Raw genomic sequence first — 21,669 nt, 5'->3', positions numbered from 1 at the left:
AAACATGTTAGATAACTTGCAAGTTGTCAGGCCCTATAAGAGGCCAGATAACCTTCAGCATTTTCAGCCTGCCTGAGATGCCCAACTGGGGACTAGCAAAGGCCAGATGCAAACACTTAAGTTCAAAGTCACACATTCCCCACTTCTCCACGCTTTATCTCCGCACACTAACATCATTCTGGTTTTCAAAGAGCAGAAGAGGTGCTGCAATAGGTGTGGAGCTCATTCCCAAACCCTCATCTTTCACCTTCTACGAACCCAAGCTGACACCCTGGTGGATGCTCAGAAGTCTGCGTACACAAACCTGCATTTACACGGTTGGGTGGAGCGGGGCCTGTTTGAGTTTGGTCAGACCAGGGGGCACGTCAAACACCCAGACCACGTCACTGTCTTAAATACGCACAAGTAGGCACACAGGGAGTTGCACATGTAAATACATGGGCACACAAGCACTCATGCAAGCACGCAAAGACAGTCGCAAACGCTGAGCTAAAAAACACACACAGATGCTTCACTTGTGTGTTTCAGTGTACTTATCTTGATGAGAATAAGAGGATTTAGGGACATAACACACCTCTTTCTGCATTACGCATGCATACATTGCACAAACACACCCAACTTAAGACAAACTGCTGAATTATCAGCTCCAATTGAGCTGTTTTAAGTGATAGTCACAACTCTACTGTAATTCTTGTAAGCACAGTGGAAAATTATGAAAGACAACGAGGAGAATTACTGAAAGAAGCTTTGATAAAACAGAAGAGAGGAGGGCAGGACAGATGGAGGAGGCGGTATGCTTTGTCCAGCTGAGTACTGCTTTTGGTAGCCATTCAAGAAGATGGCTCATGCAAACCTCACACCGCCAGATTGTCAGCTTTTAACATGAGAAAAAGCTACATTTCTGCAGTCGGCTCTAACACTAATATCAGGTTTATGTGCAGCTATGCGATGGCTCCGACACCCTCTCTGCATCAAACCACGTCACATACTGACTGTGATCTGCACTGCTCAGAGAACTACTACCCTCAAAGACCTAATTAATATGTCTTCATTTCACTCGAGCGTCATTTCCTGCTGGGGAGATTGGAGAGCAGATTAATAAACTGACAACGTGAGAACACTGTGAAGCCTGCAGGAAGGTCCGACGGGGTTCAAACACATGCCGCGGGGCAATCACCACCCCACCAGCGCTGTGTATTTGCCCAGGGTTGTTCTGATCCATTGACGGCTTTGCCTTAGAGTATCACAGTGGAAAAAAAGTGTGAATACTAACTTCAAGTGTAAGAGCTATGGGGGAGTTTCTTAGTTGCAAATGGGTGCTGACAAGCAAGGACAAGTTGAGACAGGAGGGGGAAGGAGACAAGAACGGGAGGGCAATTTGTGCCCCTGGCATTGTGCTCTGCATCCTGCATTTATCTGGAGCCATGTGCAGACAGGAGAACGTGTGTAGTGACACAACACATTCCTCAGTAAATGAAGCCTTTGCTGTTTTACAACCTTGTGTTTTAGACGATTTCAGTGGCTGAATGGACAGTAAGTTCTAATAAGAGCACACTGAGGGTGAGACACCAGGGTCATGAAAACTACAGGAAGTGTTATGTTGTTACTGAGTCTGATAAAGCACAAAACACACTGACTGGAGTGAAGAACAGAGCCAATCTAATCTGACCACAGAACATGTCGTGCCTTGTGCAGAAACACTGCAACTGACAGATCTACAGGGAGCAGAAGGTTTGTTGTAGCCGACACAGGAAGATGCAGAGAAGTTTTGACTGAGGAGAAGAGCGGTGGCATTTCAGACGACAGATTCACAAAGAAAAAGCACAGCAAACCAACAGGGACAAAAAGATGAAGAGGAAGGGCAAAACCTGTGAGGCAGAGAAGTATCCTAGAGAGCAATTAACAGGCAGATGAAGAACAACAGAGCCACACACACAAAACTGGATTAACGTGAAAAGTTCCCTGTCTATTTACCATATTCCCTCTGTGTTCTTCAAGGAGCTGGTAGAGCGTGACCGTGGCTTAAGAATGATACTCATGGTCTGGCTTGTCCGTCCGCAGCCACACACATTACATCCACAAACACGCACACATAAACCCCCCCACACACACACGCTCCTCTGGGCCACCTGGAGCCCTCTGACCAGCCCTCCGCTGTGGTCAGACCACAGCCCTCACTGGTCTGAAGTGATCCAGCGGGAGCTTCCTTCCTTCAGCGATGAGTCGGTGCTGTGGTCAGGTCCGCCGAGCTGCTTGAGACCAAACCTGAGTTCAGTCAGATCGAAGCCTCCGTTCAAGATTATTCCACACTGCTGCTGCTCCTCGAGCTCCGACCGTAGGTGGTTGTTTAGCCTGCTCTCCCTCCCTCCCTCTCCGTCACTCACTTGCACTTATCTAGCTCGCCAGATAAGCGTGTGATCTCCCTCTTTCCTAATTCAGCCCTGCTCTCACTCTGTTACTCCTTCTCATTCTGCTTCTCACTTTCAGGTCCCAGTGTTTTTTTTTTTTTTCCTGACTGGTGGAAATAAGATCTCCTCTTCCTCCAACTGTGCTTTTACCCTCCCTCCTTACCTCCGTTTCTCTTGCTCTCTTTTTACATCTGTGTCCCTGTCTCTGAGTTACATGACTCTCCTATTCTCACTCTGTTTCCCGGAGCTGCAGCTTGGGTATGTCTGGAGTGGGAGGGGTTGTTTTGGTAGTAGTAATTCCTTGAAGGGCGGGACTTGTATCCCAAAGCAATCCTAACAATCGTCTCAAGTGTCAATCAGTCGGTAGCCACAGTAACGTAAAACTACTAGCTAAAGCATGCCAGTGATCTGGAGAGAGTGTACATACAAAGATAGTGTTGGCTGAGTTTCATTATACAATGAGAAGAGTGATATATTGAGAAAGCAAGGGATTTACTGAAAAGCTTGTGCTTTTTTGGCAGACAAACAAGGGTAAGGAATGTCTTGGCACATGGTAGCATTATCAAAATTGACAGGACAGCGTGTGGGAGTGAAAATATGTGAAAGGAAATAAGGACAAAATTAATTTTACTATTAATCCTATCACGCTATTCTTATGATTACACAAGATATCTACTCATTTATTCATAGTCGAGGGATAAACAAACGTACTTGTGACCATACTTTTCAAATGTTTACATTTCATTTTGCAAGGGTTATCAAGTTATTTTAATTTCTAATTTGCTCATAATGTATATTTGTAGAATTTAGGTATAAATAATTTAGTTTTCAATTTCTAAATTCTGCACACCAACAAAAGCACTGGGGAGCATTGGAAGTCTGACATCCTTGTGAAGGCCAGCCCTACATTTTTCACTGTCTGCACAAACAGTCTCCAGAGCTGAGAAGAGGTTCCAGTAACTCACAGTATTCAGGTACAGTGCATATATTTTCACAGCAGCCTCAAACCTTTATTTACTGCTATGAACCACCTGAAACTATTTCAACAATCTTTACAAAGACCTATTATTACATTCCACCTTAGCACAATGGTTTTACCTCTTATAATATTTTGTTTTTAATGTGCTTATTTTCACATACAAAAACCCATCAGCCAAGCTTTGCTGGCTAAAAAATGGAATCATCATTGTGTTGCTATCTATGAAACAGGTTCGAGTGTGGAGCTCAGATGGCATCGTCTGCCGTCAGAGTTGTGGGTAAAGGAACGAACATTTGTGCTCCGCCAAGGCAGACAGGTGTGTCAGCTGTCTGGCATGTCAATCACACATGAATGAGTCAGGCCTTCTACTCCACCTTTGTATGCACTCTCTGTGTGCAGCTTGTAAAGTGTCGGAGGATCACAATGGAAATGAGACAATCAATTGATAAAGAAAAATGTATGGTGGGATTTAAAAGACAGCATAGTATGCATGCACCATACATACCACAGAATACAAACACATACGTTCACATACACGAACAGACACAATTAAGTGTTCTTTGTCAAAGCTTGATTAAAGTAGAGCCATTAATGCCTGCGCTCAAACATTATCCAGCATCACCACATCATGCACTAGCTCTGCAGACCATTATTTTTAAATTTTATGTCATCCTCTCTGTTGCAGTTATCTGCTGGGGGAAGAGGTGAAAACACAGCACTAAATCAGCAAAAAGTAGGACACGACAATTTCTGCATCATCCCTAGTTGTAACTCCAAGAAATTAAAAAAAAAAAAGAAAAAGCAACAATGCATGGAGCCAGATCCACAGAAGAATCAGCACACACATTATTCCAGCCCTGAGAATATTTCCATGTCATCAATGGTGCAACTGGCCGCAGACGTAAGCAACGTGAGAGTGACATCAGTCAGAAGATGTGTCTCTTTTGTTCAAGAGAAGTGTGAGTTCAGGAGATAGGAAACAGCAGAAAAGGAAATGCATCCATCTCCAGCTCTCGTGAGGGAAGAATTAACTGTGCCCATAGACTGATAAGACAGATAATACATCCACTTCATGGCTCGTGATGCTTCAGGGAAAATTACGTAGACGTTCTTTTTTATCAAGGAAAAAAGGAGGCAGACTTGAGGGAAGAGCGAGACGGATGTCATATGCTAATTTCTTGTAGTGTATACGCACATGCAGATGAGCTCACATACAGAAACGTGCACAAATGACACATGCTCACCATCCTTACATGCAGACACCGAGCAAATGAGAGCACAACAAGATTCACAAGGTTTGCTTCAATACACTAAAGAGTCCCTGCGCTTATCTAAAAGTGCATGAGAAATCAGATTGCCGTGTAACAATGTATTGATTTAATATCTCTGTCTGACAGAGCGGCTGACCTCAAGCTGGCTGGTATGTTTTACATTGTTATACAGCTAAAATGTGACCATGTATGGAGCACTGGAAGTGAGTTACAATAAGCGGAATAGGCACATCTAATGCTTTCAGTGTAGCATGGCAGGGTGATGTAGTTCAGAGCTTGGTCAAAGTGGTGAAACTAATCCTATTACCACAGTCTGCACATTCCATGTGGTCAAGGAAAGAGCAACAAAAGAGAACAGTTTCCCTAAGAAAACTGGGGAGTCCGGCAGTCTTTCCTCTGCCTTGAAACCACATGAAACCCAAATCAAAACACAACAGACAACACGATGACAGGAACTATGGAAACAGTACACCTAATGTCACTTACTGAGTTCACTGTTTAAGAAACTGAACAATCTTTACCACTTTATTTTACATTACAGGCGCAAATGCGTCTACATCGAAGCAATCAGCACTTCAGAAACTGTCTTTCTTGAGCACAACCATACATAACTTCAGTCACACTGCTGGTTCTTGTTTACCACTCTATACTGTCTCTTCTGAAAGGTGAATATGAGCATCTACTTTCCGGCCACGCTGCTGCCATCCCCTGGAAGCAGAGGTGTAAGACACAAACACAAATAATGAAGATAGTCCTGCTCAACAGGGGTTAAACTTGGAAGAAGCAAGAATGGTACTTTGACTCCAAGTCAGAATCAAATTGGACTTTCTTGCTCACAGATCCGTTTTTTTCTGTTTGTGGCGATAATGTGTCTGCTTAAAAAACAACCACTGACAACCTAATGCCAAAGTTGCAAAGATCTTCTTTATACTTCTTTATACATATAACAATCATATAGCAGGAAAAAAATGCAATGCATCAATCTTACATATTCGCCTAATAATTTCAGCATTTTATATACAGCATGGATTTAAAGAGCAGGGAAAACACAAAGCTATCAAAATGCCTGTGTAAGCTGCAAATTCACAGTGCAAAACCATCTTCTGCCATCAATGTATTTTCTGTTTCTGTTGAATCAGTTCAGTTCTAAATTTTGGTGAATGATATTTGTCTGTTTTTAGACAAAACAGAGATGTAATAGAAGATAACTTCACATAAAATCACATTAATTGTAGGTTAATAATGACTTATTAAAACACACGTAGTACCATCTAATAAGCACCACTTAATGAGAGTGTAAAACCCATTAGAAAATTGCTCTTTGCAATTCTATGCAACTGAATGACACACCACTGCCACCTGGTGGCAAAATGAGTATATTTCTTCTCATAAAAAACAGTTGCATGGATTAAGTGACCGCAATAATTGACAAAATAATTGATTTTGCTTAAAAAAAAAAAGACCTCTTCCATTAACCAGCCTCGGTATATGGTGCAGAAAAACACACTAAGCAAATGCTGATATAACTAGCACTTAACTAAGGAGCAGGCAGTGAGCACAGATGGCAGGTCCACATTATTGACCAGGCTCCATCCATATCTATGTCTGCAAACGCCACCAGCCATTACCGTTGCTTCATATTCAATTACTACAGAGGCAGAGACACACATTCACAATTTCATGTTTATGCACACGCACCGTTCAAGCACACAAAAAACTGACAAGTGCATTCAGATGTACATGAGATGATAGCACATCTTAGTTTTGGCTGGGGTCGCTGAGTACATATTAGTCAGAGAAATGCAGCATGAAAATGGGCCAAACAAGGTCTTAACATTTTCTGTGTGAGCTTTAATGGACAGAGAGTGCTCTGATGATTAGCTTACCCTCTGCTCTGGTTAGTGAATGGACCTGTCCTCCTGAACACCTTGATGCTTTAGACGATGACTGGATGAAACCTGCTTATTCATCATTTGCCTTGCTCTTAGCTGCAAAAGCAGGATGGCCGCTTCTCATGGAACACAGACAAGTATGCGCATACACACAATTACACACACTTCAGGCCGTCACTACAGGCTTAACAGGGTAAACAGCAAAACTAGAGCTTCGACAGAGGTCTAACAACGCAAAGAGCCACCAAGCAACGACCATTTACACAACGCTCAGTAGTGAACACAGTTCCACCTCTGTGTTGCCCAGGTGGAGCTATTCATCAGCTAATGTTCTGATAAGAGAGAACACACACGCTTTGTGTACATTTGTGAAACAAACACATAAATCCACACATATACACATTACATGGCCACAGTTTCCACACAAAGAGCAATAAGACAGATAAACTTGACTGATATTCAGTTTCACCAAGGTTTCCTCCTGAGGTTTGTTTCGACTTCTCCCTCTCTAATTGCATCCATTTCAACTTCTCACATGCATGATGTTAACTATTAAAAGGGAGCAACACAAACAGAATATAACATTGAGTGACATCATTGATATCTAACTATTATTATCTATAACTATTCTAACTAAGAATGCAAATGATATAAAATAGTTCCACATGAAAACAAATCACACAAATCTTCGGTACAAGACAAAAAATTTAGGTTAAGGTCCCGTCAACTTCCCTCCCACCAACAGTCTCAGTCCCAGAGAGCAATCATACCCTCTCCTGCCACGAGGTTTGATGTCGATGGGCTTGTTCGTGGCGTAGGGTGAGCCGTTGGTGCAGGCGTGGCGGTAGCGGGCGATCCTCTCTAAAGGAAGATAATCTGAGTTCACAGGTAAACTCATTTTGGTGGCGCTCTTAACCACTGCCACACACCGACACACGCACTTGTGTCAAGACAGATGAAGAGAGAGAAAGAGGGAGAGGGATAGAGTGCATGAGAAGAGGTCCATGGGAGAGGAGAGGAGAGGGCTCAGCATGGGTGTGACTTGAACAGGGAAAAAGCTGGAGGGAGATGGAGAGTGAGAGAGCGAGAGACGCAGGAGAGGGAGGAGCAAAGTGCAGATGTAGAGCAAACTAATTTATCTTTTCTCTCAGATAACCTTAAACAGTCAGTATCGACAGCCACAAGAATCGTATGTAGATATGGTGCAAACTTACATAATCACGTTGTATGTATAATGCCAATCTACTTCAGCTTTGTGATGGATAAGACGAGTGTGATGATTACTGCACAGTCAAAATGAAAAGTAAGACGACAATGACATGATGGTCATCAGACGTCCAGATCTAAAGTGAAACACACTCACACTGTAGGTAACGCTGGAGGTTTTATCTTCCATGCTGCCTCCGTCTCTATGAACACTGCCAGTAGGTGAAATTGTTTGAGAACCCCAACTCAATTATTGTACACTGGCCGGCACAAACACATCTATTTTTGGATGGCCCATTCTGTTGTCCCTGACAAGTACAAGAGATGTTGCAGTACAGCAAGGAAGAGCAATTTCATAGTAGGTAACAGCACGTTTTATTGGCTGATAAGACTGTTGGTGAGATGTGTGTGTGTGCCATTTATTTTCCAGGTGTAAACACGGACTACCAAATAAGCAGTTCCATACACGTTCACAGGTATCTTTATCTTTGCACTCTGTCCATTTTTCAAACTTGTATGGAGCATCTTTGACTCATGAGCTGTCTTCCCAATGCGGGGAAAGCTCACACTGATGTAACATGAGCAGAGCATATAAAACATACTGTATATTCTGCCACGAATGAGGAAATTTGCTTCATGTAAGATAAGATAAAATAAACCTCTGCTGATACCCAGCGGGGGAATTCAGTTGTTATTATAATTAATATAATTTAACAATAATTCTAATATAATTTACATGTCAGACTAACTTCTGTTTAGCACAAAGATGAACAGTGGGATACAGAAAATCAGCACGAATATTACACATGAACTGTACATTTGCACAAACTATTTCAGGCTAAATAAATATGAAAATCTGATAAAATCAAAACTAAAATTCTATTTAATGTAACTGAATGAAAACAACTAAAGTGCACCAGCCCCAAGCACCAGCTCACTTCCAAACCTTGGTTTTAGCTAATTTCTGCCACTAGGGGGGAGCAGAGTACCACAATAAACAATCTAGAACAAGCAAAGTGTTTTATCATGACAGACACATGTCGAATCAACAGCAGCAAGTGTAATTTGTAATAAACACACTTGCAGGAATTAGTGGAGCAGATACATGAATTATATTAATTTTGAAAATGAAGCATACAGCTGGTAGATATGGTGTCATGGTGACAGGATAAACTGAGCATGAAGATTTACAGTCTCTCAAATGTGATTACTGTCATTTGTTATTGTGTAGTATAATTTCCAGATACTTCAACACTATGAAGATAAAATCTAAATCGCTTCAATTCATAAATGTCTTCACTGTTGTCAGCAGCCAGCAGGGGGCAGTCTGCTCTGCAGTGAAAAAGCAGGTTCAAGAAAAGCAGCAGCCATCAGCAGCACAAAAACACAGAGCCGAGGATCTCTGTGGAGTTACGGCTTCTGCTCAGCACTGACAGAAGCAGCCAGCATGTGACAACAGCTCCTGGGTGGACGGGGAGGCTGTCAAAGTCACAGACGCAACGACAGACACAACAGGCTTCCACACTCGTACTGAACATCTGAACATCACCACATGAGCACACCCACAAGCACACAGACAGACAGACAGACACACACACACACACACTGAGTGCTGACTGAGTGCAAGTATCATAAGCATGCACACACCACAACACGGTCAGACAGATGAAACGCACACAGATCAATATGACAATGCAATGCAGATCTCCACTTCACTTGCTCCCTTCTCACAAACACACAACCTGTAACACGAGCATATGCTTGCCTAGCTGCCTCTGCGGTGACACACTGTCAGTGGCAGCGACGGGCTGTGACAGAGCGCCAGGTGACGGCACGACTGTCGTCACTCTGTGTCCCTGAGGCTCAAAGCCATAATACCAGAACCACTGTATCTGAACGTTGCAAACAAGTTTGCTGTTGCAGATACTGGGCGTGGGCAATGCAGTTCAAGTTTGTTGTTATTTTCAATGATAGATTGCAAATCAAATTTTTTTTGTTGCATAAACATATTCACATATATTTTACTTGACAGAGTGATCAGAGAGTCAAGACAAAAATCAAAATCTTTATGGAGTATCAGTTGTACAAATGAGTCGGCAGGGATCTGGACTCTGCACGTTAAGTACCAAAGTGCATAAACAGCTAATTGACTCCTTTCACGACTGGAAGGGTCGGGGACCTCGCTACAGGCTTAGGGATGATGTAGCCTGACTGACGGGGACTAGGGCAGAGGCAGAGGGAGAGGGAGAGGGAGGATGGAAGAGGGAGCATGAGGTAACTCACAATAAAGACGTACGAGAGACCGGCTGAATGGGCAAGTTAAGTCAGTAAAAGAGGACTCGTGAAACCGAAACAGAAGGGTTGCTCATCAGAAGTGGCATCGGTCACCCTGGGTATCGTCTTTTAAACGTTCCATTACTAACACCAACTAGCAACCTGGGTTTTGTTACTGATACTGTCTGAGCTAGGAATGCTTTAATTCAGTTCATTGGATTGGGTAATAGCCACGATGTGAGCAACCCACAAAAAATACTGCTACTTTGTCAGTGTCATTGTCAAATATATTGGTTCCCCTGTCCATTCAGTCATGGGGGGGTCACAGTCTCCTAGAGAACAAAGTAATCCCCGGCTTCATAATACCTCACACAAAAGTCATTCCAAGGAGTTTCATGCAGCCAATTTAAAATCTTAAAAAATTCCATTCAGAGCACTAGTATGTAAGCAAAAGTTTCTATACCTCACCAAAGTTGAGGTATAGAAAAACATGTTAGGAGAAACAAAGCTGGAGTGGTGCGTCCCTTGTCTTAAGACAAGAAGCTGTATAAGAATTATGCCCAAAAAATGTCAACAATTGGACAACGTTTTGGTTTACACTGGCTCTATTTGATCATAGAATAATTAAAGACAAGCATAAATCTGAGCAGACAATCGATGCCAGCTTTCAGTAGCAGCAACAGACACATTCTGTTCTGTAATAACAAGTATTGATGCCTTGCCTTATTAGTCATTAGCTCCAGCATAGTAGAGACTGGGCTTTGCCTCAGGTACTTTGGGTCATAGCAGATGTTCTGGTCTCTCTTGTGCCTTTACACATAAGGTTACATACACAATGCACACTGACACACTGACTAAGAGAATGACATCCATGCAACAACAGCAGTGAATATTTTTATTACCGTTTCTCTCGAAAGCCAAATACTGAGATTGAAGGGCTGTGAGGAATTAAGAGATACAGGAAGGACAATGGCAGCTTATTCAGTTGGCCCTCTGTTGCAAAGCAGAAAGTGACAGGGAGGCGAGGGGGGGCTGTGCCAGTGGTATGTGGATTTGCTCTCCACCCATCTGTCAGGTTCAACAGCTGATTTGTCCATCAAGGAAGCAGCTCCATGTGAGCTAATCAAAATGTATGATAAAGCAAAGGGGAACGATGTGAGACAGCATGATGAAAAATAAAGAAAACCTGTGGCTTAAAGCTACTGTTGCAGCTTAGTGCCATGGCAACTGCACCTCGACCACTATTGGCAGAATATTGACTATGATTACAACGACTGTATATTTGTTTGTATGTAAATCAGCAAAGGTAATATGATTGGGGGACAACAGAGATTCATGCAGCACTGTATTTGCGTAAATGGAACGTCTCTGAGGTAGTCATGCTGCTCAAAAACAGCTGTGATGTATGTCAAGGACCAATTCCTTCACCTCAGCTAGACTCGCACTTCCTGCCTTCCTTCACAGTCCCCCTGCAAGACTCGTGTTTATAATGTGGTTGCCATGGTGACCCGGCAGAATTCAAAAGGGACAGGTAGGTCCTGACAACCAATCAGCCTTCAGTTGCTAAGGGCACAACGGCAGATTATGCAATGAGAAAATGAGAATGACAGTGGCCTTCTCTGAGAGTCAAGGATGGAAAGATGAGGCAATACAATCAACACTGATTGTTTCATTTGAGGTTTAAAGATTTACATGTTAACATTCCCCCAGAATAATCAACCCGAACACTTCATTTGTAGAATGTGACTGTGGTTCATGCAAAGAAATTAGCTCCCTTCCCTTAATATTTCCCCTCCAACACAACCACAAAAATAAATAAATAAATAAATAAAAAACATTCTGGTGAAGCGTGACTGCTGAAGATAAGACCAACAAAAGCTCCTGATTGTGCTGCGCATGTGTGTACTGTGTGTGTGTGCATCTTGCTGTGTACACTGACAACATGAGTGTGTTGTGAATCGTGATGCTCTAACGCTGAAGCGATGCTGGACAGTATGAATGTGAGAAACATGTACTCAGACCAGCATGAAGAAATCTGGGCAAAGAAACACAGTCAGCCACAGTCAGCACAGCCCCATCTGAAACGTGGCAAACAGCCCACCGATATTATAAAGGGCTGAATTTAACTGTTATTTTCATCACTGATTAATCTATCAGTTGTTTTCTTTGACTACTCTATTAACTGTTGAGTCTATAAAATGTCAGTAAATTGTGAAAAATGTTCCCAAGGTGATGTCTTTTGCTTGTTTTATCTGACTAACAGTCTAGAAACTGACCTTTTGGGTATAATAATATGTTTGTCCTAGTCCAAAAACATGCAATGTTCACAGTATTACAAATGTCATTTGACAAGATCTTGACAAGCAAATGAGAAAAGTAAAAAAATACTTCTGTTCATTCTCAGCAGGTCAGATTATTAATAAGACAATGTAAATTTAATAACTAATAATCCTTATCCAAGTTATGGCATAGGCATAGTGTACCCGCAATGAAAAGCATGAATGTGGCTGCTGTCAGTGTCTAAGCAGGGCTTTTGCACACATACAGTTACCAGCCCACTGGCTCAAACACCACAAAAGCAATTGTGATCACAGCATTAGACAAAAGCAGCGCTGTAATTGAAATTTGTCGTGCCAAGATGGGCACTGAACAGCACAACAAACCCCCGCATGAAAAGCCTTCTCGGGTATCTCTGCATGCGCCTGTGTGTGATCGCGTGGCTACGAAGAGTACACATGTTTGTGTGTGTACCTGCAGTACATGTTGAGTAATGATATCATGATCACATGATACACTATCACAGCATCATGCAGTACACTCTCAGTTATCTACATCATAGACAAGAGCCTGTCTTGGCCAGCAAACAGTTTTTTGATGGACACATTAATGGAGACATGAATAGATGGATGCAGACACCTGTGGACCGTTTAGTTTCCTCAATAGGCTCTTGCATATAACACATGGACACACACACAGTCCTAGCTGTAGTGCACCGCAAGCACATGGTGAAGCTAATAGGTTTAACTTGGCAGCAGTCCCAGTGATGTCAGAGTAATCCCTCATTAAAACCCTGATGACATCACCACACTGGTGAGAGTGTGTGAGAGCTGAGGCCACATGCTTATGGAGAAGTTCAGAGAGTGTGTGTCTACGTATGTGCAATACGTGTGTGTGTGTGTGTGTGTTTGTGAGAAAGAGAGAGTTAAGCTGTTCCTCAACTCACACGGGGGGGAACACTCCTGTCACATTGGCTACCTTAATCATACTGTGTCCTCATATGCAGTTTATTAAGTACACCTCCTCATTCACACAACAACTTAACCTCCAGACAGATTAGTAAGAAGACTGCAGAAAGGGTTGTTAGAAACCTGTTGACCCTACGTGAAGATGTTTGCCGGCTGAAACAGACTGCAGACTATAATTAACAGTGTCAACTGTTATTGACTTCCACTTTAAATTAAAAAGAAACACACCTAGAACTCAGCTTTGTCTGAAACAGCTGCTTTGAGTTGTATGAGAATTTACATGAAAGTCAAAGACAGTGTCTGTATCAACAGTTAGTATTCCACTTTGCAATTCTCAGAACCACTAAACTGACTGATTTTTCCACATTGTTCTTATTCCATCGTTCCAGAAACATCTGCACTCCTGGGATTTTGCTGCACTACATTGTCTATATAATGCCAAAAAAAAAAAAAGTGTAAGAGCCACAACAAATAAAAACAAACAACTTTGTTGCTAAGGGGTCTGAGGAGAAATAGTAGATCCAAGCTGATAGATGAGCCACAAATATGCAGACAAAGTGTCCAAATAACACAGTGGAAGAGTCCACTCTCCACACGTTTGCTGTGCCAGTGCTGGAGAAAGGTCTGGCTGAATCCATTACCATTCTGGTATTGGGGAAAATAACACTCTGGTTTGTTCGTATTTCTTTAAACCAGCCACAATCATCTTGGGGGGTGCTTTTTTGGTGGAACATTTGCACATGGGAAGGAGAGCCCTGGCATTAAAATTTTCAGTGTGTAGGTTTCTAGCTCTGATGTTGTTTTTTCACGCAGCGACAGGGACTGAATGAAATAGCAGGCTTATACCAACAGCCTACTTCCTGTGGAGTCAGACTAGCGAAGTGCAGAAGATCATTTCAGAGCAACTTTTGAAGAGTGAAGATGATAAAGTGATCCCATCAAGGACGTGGCCAAAGTGGAACAACTGAATAGTAAATCACCTAGTCTGACGTGGATTTCAAGGTCTGAATTTAGTGTCAACGGCAAGAGTGTGACCTGTCGGGTGCCAAAATTAGAGGTAAATGCATAGGGCTCCTTTATTTATACTCCTTATATTTATACTGTCAAGATATTGCAGGAAAACAAGGTGGACTTCAGCTTACTGCAGCGCGCCTGCAGATCAACCCACCTTGTCCCCTAATCTCAGTCTAATAATAGCACATTTGGGAGTATGTGAAATTTGCAGCGTGGATGTGCAGCTGGAAAGAACAAAATCCCTATCGAACAGCCAGTAAAAGGGGGTCAGTGCTGCCTATGTGTACCGAATTAAGTGAGTGCTAAGCGTAGATATTCAGCGTTGTCACAAATGTTCTGTCATTGCCTGTGTTCGTTCCTGTCCTGCTGAGAGAGTGTTATTCTACACCCTGCAATGTGAGAGTCCGTCTTACCGGATGGATGAGAAGTGTAACAGTTTAGGGTTGTGCAAGTGGGAGTGTATTTCCTCTAAGGAAGTACTGCACAATTGCATTCATAACAGGCCAGTGCATGCAAAAACACACAGGAAGGCGAAATATGTAGACTAAACATAAAGAGCTTGGATATGTAGTTTGGAAAGGAAGTCCGACACAACGCACAAATAAAACTGGACAAAAGACAAAAGCAGAAACAATTATCAAAGAAACTGTCCAAGTTATACCAGCAGGGCTTTATGTGAACTTGAACTCTATAGCGCAACTCTAATGCAGCACCGTCTTTGCCAAAACACAAACAAACACAACTTGAGAAGTCATTCACCTTCCTTTACCCTCACAGGTTTCCTAGTAAGCATTAGCTGGATTTATAATACTGTATGAGTCTGTAATATTACTAAATCCAGCCAGGTATGTGTGCATGCTTGTGTGTGTGTGTGTGTGTGTGTGTGTCTGAGGGGACTCCCTCTCCCGAGCTTAAGTCTTTCTAATCTGTTTGTATGCCTCCTCATAAACACGGTCGTCATCGTGGCAATCCTAATCACCATCATCGTCACAAGCAATTCCCTGCCGAGATGAACATGGTCATCATCATGCTTTCCCGCTAATAAGAAGTAATTCCCATAACGTTTGTGATGTTCCGTGTCTTAAGTCTGTACAGCAGACCACATGGGAGGTGGGTGAACTAAAAACAGCTGAGAGAGTCTCAGACCTACTGAGAGTGAGCCTAATTTTCTTGGATAGGTTAACGCACGAACGCACGCACACACACACACACACACACAAAGGGGTTACCCATTAAGTTGCAGCTTCTCACAAAAGCAACAGTCAAGAAATCAAAGCCAGATGACCCCCCACCTCCAAACACACACACACACACAAACAGAGAGCAAGCACTGACGCAGTCTACTTGTATCTTGAAGAAAACCCCAGGGCTAGGCCTCCACACTGTTTTCCTTGAAACACTATTCTCCACGTCTTTTTGTTTCATTACAACTGTTTGTTTTTTGGCTTTGGTGGGAGTATATGACAAGCTGCTCTCAGAGAACCGCTTTGTTCCTGCAGGAAAGGGCCTGAGCATGATAACATCTGTTGGCTGACCGCAGGTTTTGTTTGGGTCAAATAGTGACGTACGCGGCTGCACAGCGACACTCCAACTCACCGAGGACTGCGTACTGATATTTCCTAATTTCTTTGTTTTTTTGCCACTGAATCAGCAGTGACATTTGAATGTTAGGAAAATAAGAACGTCAGAAAATAAGACCCCACACATCTGGGAGTCTGAAACCTGTTTTAGCTTGACCAATCACTTCAGCATTGGTAAGAAGACATTATTCTCTTTATTTATAATTACGGACACATTGATATCTAATCAAATTGGGCTACAACAGTCATTCGAAACTAGCTAGATGACAACACGGACTCACGCCAAAAATTTATGATTTCTTCTCATTCGCCGTCTGCCATTTGCACTGGCAGTCCAAGCTCCCGCAGCCCCAGCTTCAGCTTGTAACATTTCTATTTTTGATTTATGCTGAGCTCATGTAAGCCCCTGCAGCTATCCCCCGCCTCCAATATGTCTGCGTGCCACGCTGTATTCTTATTGATCTGTCCATCTTCTTGCCTCTGTCCCGGAGATGAAGACAAGATTGAATGCCCTATCCAGCAGCTGCTGTGTGGACAGCGGCGAGAGACACCGCGAGCAGAGATGAATAAAACAGAAATGAAATGGATATCTTAAATGAATGTGATGTCAAAGCTGCCTCCAGGCGCTGTGGCTCTTGTATGTCTTTTGCATGTATTCCTGTGAGCAAGTTATGTAACGGTGGTGTCCTATAGCCACACCGTTGAAGCCAGTGGTATGGCTGCAAAGAGCACATTTTTTCTCTCTGTCCTGCTGCTCTTTATCTACTGATCATTTCAATTAATAAAGGCTAGAGGGGGAGAAAATTCTGCCTCTGTAATAGCTGACAGCTGACAGAACGTAATCAGAGCATCCTGAATAAAGACAGTGGGCGATTTCTGTTCTTTACAAGCCAAAACATCAATGCAAAGTCACAAAGAGACTTGAGGCAAATATGCACCAAGGTTGACTCATTTGATTTGTCTGGGTGAGAAAAATATCTGCTATGGTAAATTATTCTAATGATGCTAATAGATGTAAAACGTGTTAGCCTATTGTTGTCTGCCAGTGTGAAAGTGTGTTTCTGGCTTTGAGATGCAGTAATGACGAATGACAACACTGTCTTGAGTTATTGCACATTCTGCACTGCATCTCATCTGACCTGAGGGGTATGTTTGGTGTTCTGGAAGGTGTGTGCGTGCATGCGAGTGTGCATGTGTGCGTGTGTGTACGTGTGTTCAAAAACACATGAGGTGTTTCTGTATAACACATAGAAGAAAGTAAGAGGGGGGAGAAAAGGATCAAGTGTAAATAAGTGGCAGAATAACACAATAAGAAATCCAAGAGCGGCAATGTGTGAACGAAAATTTGGATGATTAAGCAAGCGGAGGGCTGGGAAAAAGAGAAGAGCCCATCTTGGGCTCGAAGAGTTTTAAGATTGCCAGTACCGACTGACTCAGTGTGTGCGCTCAGACGGACGCACACTAACAGCAAGATGTCCTGCAAAAGAGGTGTGAAATGATAAACTAATCATTTAGCAATTCAAAAGAGGGGCTAATTGAAATTCCTCTTAGAGAGAAGTTGAAACAGTGGAGCTTTTGTGAGCAACAGCAGTGTGATATACCCTCTGTGTAGATTAAACTTGAGGGCCTCAAAACATATCAGCAAGAACATGCCTGTCATGCTTCAAGTAACCTCATAATCAATTTAACACTGCACTGCCTCGTGGGAAAGCTGGGGCAACAACAGATTCCAGTTAACTCTCAGCATCGCAGCGCTTATTCACACCCCTGCAGACCGCCTTCAATATTAACTGAAACTATAACTAGTGAAGAGACAGTAATACAGTAAGTCATGCTTTTTCCAGGTGTGTCACAGGACCTGCTAGTCATTAGTCACAGATCTTGTGGTCAGACTGGGCTGTCACACTATGTACAGGTGTTTGACTGATTGTATGACTGAACGTACAGCACACTGCTGTTTTTTAGAGTTGCACTAATCAATATTTTCTTATCAGCAAGGGGTCAAATAGTGGGTAATGTCATGATTCTGCTGTTCCTCTCAACTCCACAGAAGATTTACATTAAGGTCCACACATTCACAATGAACTATTTGCAGATTTGCAGCAAACTGGCTCTTTATTGGTCATTACAAAACACTTATCAGTGGCTTATTCTAGAGATTTGGTTTATTTTCAGCTTCTAACATGATAATGTCCCACTGCTGTGTTTACAGCTTGTTCCACTGCCCCAGAGTGGCCAAAAAAATCAATTCATACTGCTTTAATGAATAAATAATTTGCACTGAAAATGTAAATGGAATGACAAACACATGTTACGACAATGCACGGTGACACCTTAATGGCAGCCAAAAATACACATGTGTTTTTAACATACATAATTTTGTCAAAATAATAAAGAAGGAAGAGTTTAACTTTGTGCAACTTGCACTGTGGACCTGCATAAGTGCAGTTACAGTATTTATCACATAATACCAATCAAAACATATGCAAGGATTGTGTCCTTGCAAAGCAATATCACACAATTTCATCCATGTCTCATTTTAAAAGGAGTGATATTTGTTTTTACTTTATTTCTTGTAAAGAAATAGTTAAAAAAAAAAATGATGCTGTTGTGACTGGAGGAGCACACTGTGTCCTCAAAATACTTTTTATTCCCACTCACAAGCCTTCTTCCACATAAAACAGCCTGGTGTCTGAGGGAGAAAGCAGTGGAGGAAAAGGTGTGAAGATGAGAGGAGTGTTAGACTGTGTGGTCCAAACAGGGGGAGTGAGTGGGGAGCACCCTTAATAAGGCTGGGTACATCAGCATAGCCCTGCACAGTAGGCTGTCAGAGATTGATGCTGCATGTGAGCAGCGGCTCTGTATTCCACACACACACACACATCCAGACACATACACACACTTGGTACTGGTGGTCCTCTGGGGCAACAATGAGTGATGACTTTGTCTCCTCAAAACTGACAGCAGGTCTCTGCTGTCTCCAAAAAGCCCATTTCAAAAGCCTCGCCTCAGTCCCAACAACTTGGAGTGATAGAAAGTAATCTAAAGTTTGGTTGAGATTGACCCGGCAGCACTGGAATCAATGACAATGTGCAGTGGGAGAAAACCTCAAAGAAATGAGATAACAATGCCTTGTGTCTTGTTATCTTACTGACAAAATGTGCTACATCTGAGGTAGCCACCTCTGGGGCCATCAAGAGAGAGGAAGAGAAGGGCAGCTGAGAGAGTGAGACTTCACATGCTTTAATATCGTGCATCTAAAAAAGGCTGAGAAAAGAACAGCAAAATGACATGTTTAAACAATTTATTATCCACTGACTATACACAGTAACACCCTCCAACATTTAGGAGAGGGAGGCAGAGAGAAGTGATGCAGCAATGCATTTCCAATCCCCGTTTTCTAAATATAGCCTTGTCTGTCCTCTCCCCCAGTCTCCGAGGCACTGGATTCACTTAATTGGATTACTACACACACTTTTCATTTCCTTTCTGGTTAGTGTTAAATGAAGTTTAGACAATCATAGAGCTCGGCTTATTCATTGTGGTGCTGTAGGCAACACCCTGCACATTTACAAACGCAGGGTGAAATGGAGTGTCATTATTGCATTGAGTTCCTATACATTGATTATGTAAGCGGACTGGAAGCATGGCGATCGATAAAGATGCCGACTGTAACAATAACCCAATAATGCAGCGTGGCCTGCTGAGAGAGTTCCTCAATGGCCTCGATACAACATGGAGTGAGCTGGATGTGGAGTTGGCAAGCCCAAACAAATACAGCAATTACATTCATGCGTTCATGTCTGAGTGAGTGCAAATGTGAATGCATGACACACACGCATGCACACACACACATATGTATACATACATACATAGGCAGGCTACGCACATACGCATAGAACTGGAGTTACATCCACTAACTACTGTTTTCTTCGTTATAACACTGATTCCTGTTTCATGAAGATGGATCGATAACAATGTCAAACGTGAGTTTTGACATTTTTATGTTGCTTTGCTGGTTAGCCTGTTGAAGCTTAATTCACATACGGAGTTAGCTTAGTCCACTGCACTGAAAGAGCAGCTTTCCAAACACTGGTGTCTGTTGCTGCCGTATGTAAATGTACCTGATAGACATGCCCCATGGTACACTGACTACTGTACGGATATAATACACTTTGGGTTTTCTGCCAAATAAATGCTGTCGAGATGCCTAATCCTTACCCCTGTGTAACTCTGAGAATGAATCACATTACATTTAATAATTAACCTTCATTATGGGGCAGGTTACTCCCAAAACAGATGTAGGCCTATACCTCATTTTTATTCCTATTTGCAGCCAATAAGACGACTTCCTTTACATTGTTAATGGAGTGAAAAGAGGTAGAATTATGTTTTACGTGGAGAATCCCTTCTATTTCTCTGATACTGTGCTATAATCATGTCACTGTAAAAAGCATATATAAATGCTGTATAAATATATGTGTATATGTATTTTTTTATCCATATCTTCGTGTAATCTTTATCTGAATAATACAGTTCCTCCTGAAAACTCAGCTGGACTCGTACACACTCACATGTACTATGATGGTGCATAGCTTTACTGTGTCGAGAAAGAGGAAAAAAGAATCCCTGCCCGAGGTTTAAACGGAGTCTGACAGGCTCATCTCCCATTTTTCAGAGACTAACGCTCAACCATAGCCGGCGTAGGCTAAATGTGACATGGTTTCTCTCGCTCTCTCTTTACCTTCTATTATTCAGAGCTTGTGATTGATTACAGCAACAGGAGAGTAGATTGAAAAGTTACTTGTGGCTTAAACACACTGTAAATCACTAAAAAGATATTTTGTGCATCTTATAATATCGATATAGATATCTATTGATTAAAACAGGGACCAATTACCAGCTCAAACATCCAAACTTTCCACTACGGTCACCCACGCCTGCATCTGAGTTGATGTTTATACAGTCTGACTGTGTGTGATTGAAAGGCCTGCCCTCTTTTGTGTATGTGTGTGTACATGAGTAAGTCTGAGTTGCTGGGTGGACACGCTTATGTGCCTTTTTCATGTGCGCACTGACGTCTGCATAGAGTTAGAGAAAGGTCAGTTAACTTCTCTGTTTATTCCAGTCAAAAATCTACTCAATTCATTACGGGATGCTGAATCCAACACTAAACCCTTATGAATGGTATTACCAGGCACATCTTATCCTTTGGAATATGAGCAGATGTGTCAGTCAAATCAATGGCTGTACTGTAGATTTGCACTGACATCCGATCTACGGCTCATCTTTCCACATCCTTCTGCCATGCATCATCCAGCAGTGTAAAGAGAGAGAAACAACAGAGGAAAGGATGAAATATGGTGTGCATGTCTGTGCTGAGCTGTAAAACAAAACATAGAGAATACCCAGAGGCCCAGGGCTGTTTGTGACAGAAAAGAACACAAAAAAATGTGGTTAAGACTGTGGTGAAGTGTAGCATGTAGGTGCATGTGTACTGTCACAGCACAGAGGAGAATAAAAGCAAAGAAAAACAACTGACAAACAAGTCTGATAGATGGCAATGTGACTAACCCCTACCATTTGTATATCTGCCTGATTAGCATGAAAAAATCAAACCACTGGAAAAAAAAATGTTGGAAATATGAGCATTGTTCATATTCCAACAGCCCACTGTGATGACATCACTGACTCCTCAGTGTCCTTCCCAGTTTATAACATAGCTGTGAGACAATAATTCCCATAAGATACCCAACCTAAGTATGACTAATCAAAACAAGACAGCGGAGAAACCCAACAA

At 42.3% G+C, this 21,669-nt stretch overlaps 1 protein-coding gene across 3 annotated transcripts in view; it reads right to left on the bottom strand.

The window, feature by feature from the left end:
- Positions 1 to 21,669, bottom strand: part of pde4d (phosphodiesterase 4D, cAMP-specific) — a 146,566-nt gene that overhangs the window by 33,342 nt on the left and 91,555 nt on the right. The window contains exon 1 of one of the 3 annotated variants that reach the window (XM_041936305.1): positions 1,975 to 2,346. The exons of the other annotated variants lie outside the window; for them this stretch is intronic. Coding sequence (XP_041792239.1) covers positions 1,975 to 2,039 — 65 coding nt within the window. The 5' untranslated portion in view covers positions 2,040 to 2,346. Of the gene's footprint in view, positions 1 to 1,974; positions 2,347 to 21,669 lie in introns of those variants that run through there. 3 annotated transcript variants of the gene reach the window in all.

The sequence above is a fragment of the Chelmon rostratus genome, chromosome 5 (assembly GCF_017976325.1).
Source record: "Chelmon rostratus isolate fCheRos1 chromosome 5, fCheRos1.pri, whole genome shotgun sequence".
Taxonomy (NCBI): Eukaryota; Metazoa; Chordata; class Actinopteri; order Chaetodontiformes; family Chaetodontidae; genus Chelmon; species Chelmon rostratus.
The sequence above is the reverse complement of the archived record's forward strand: the minus strand, read 5'-3'. Positions and strand labels throughout refer to the sequence as shown.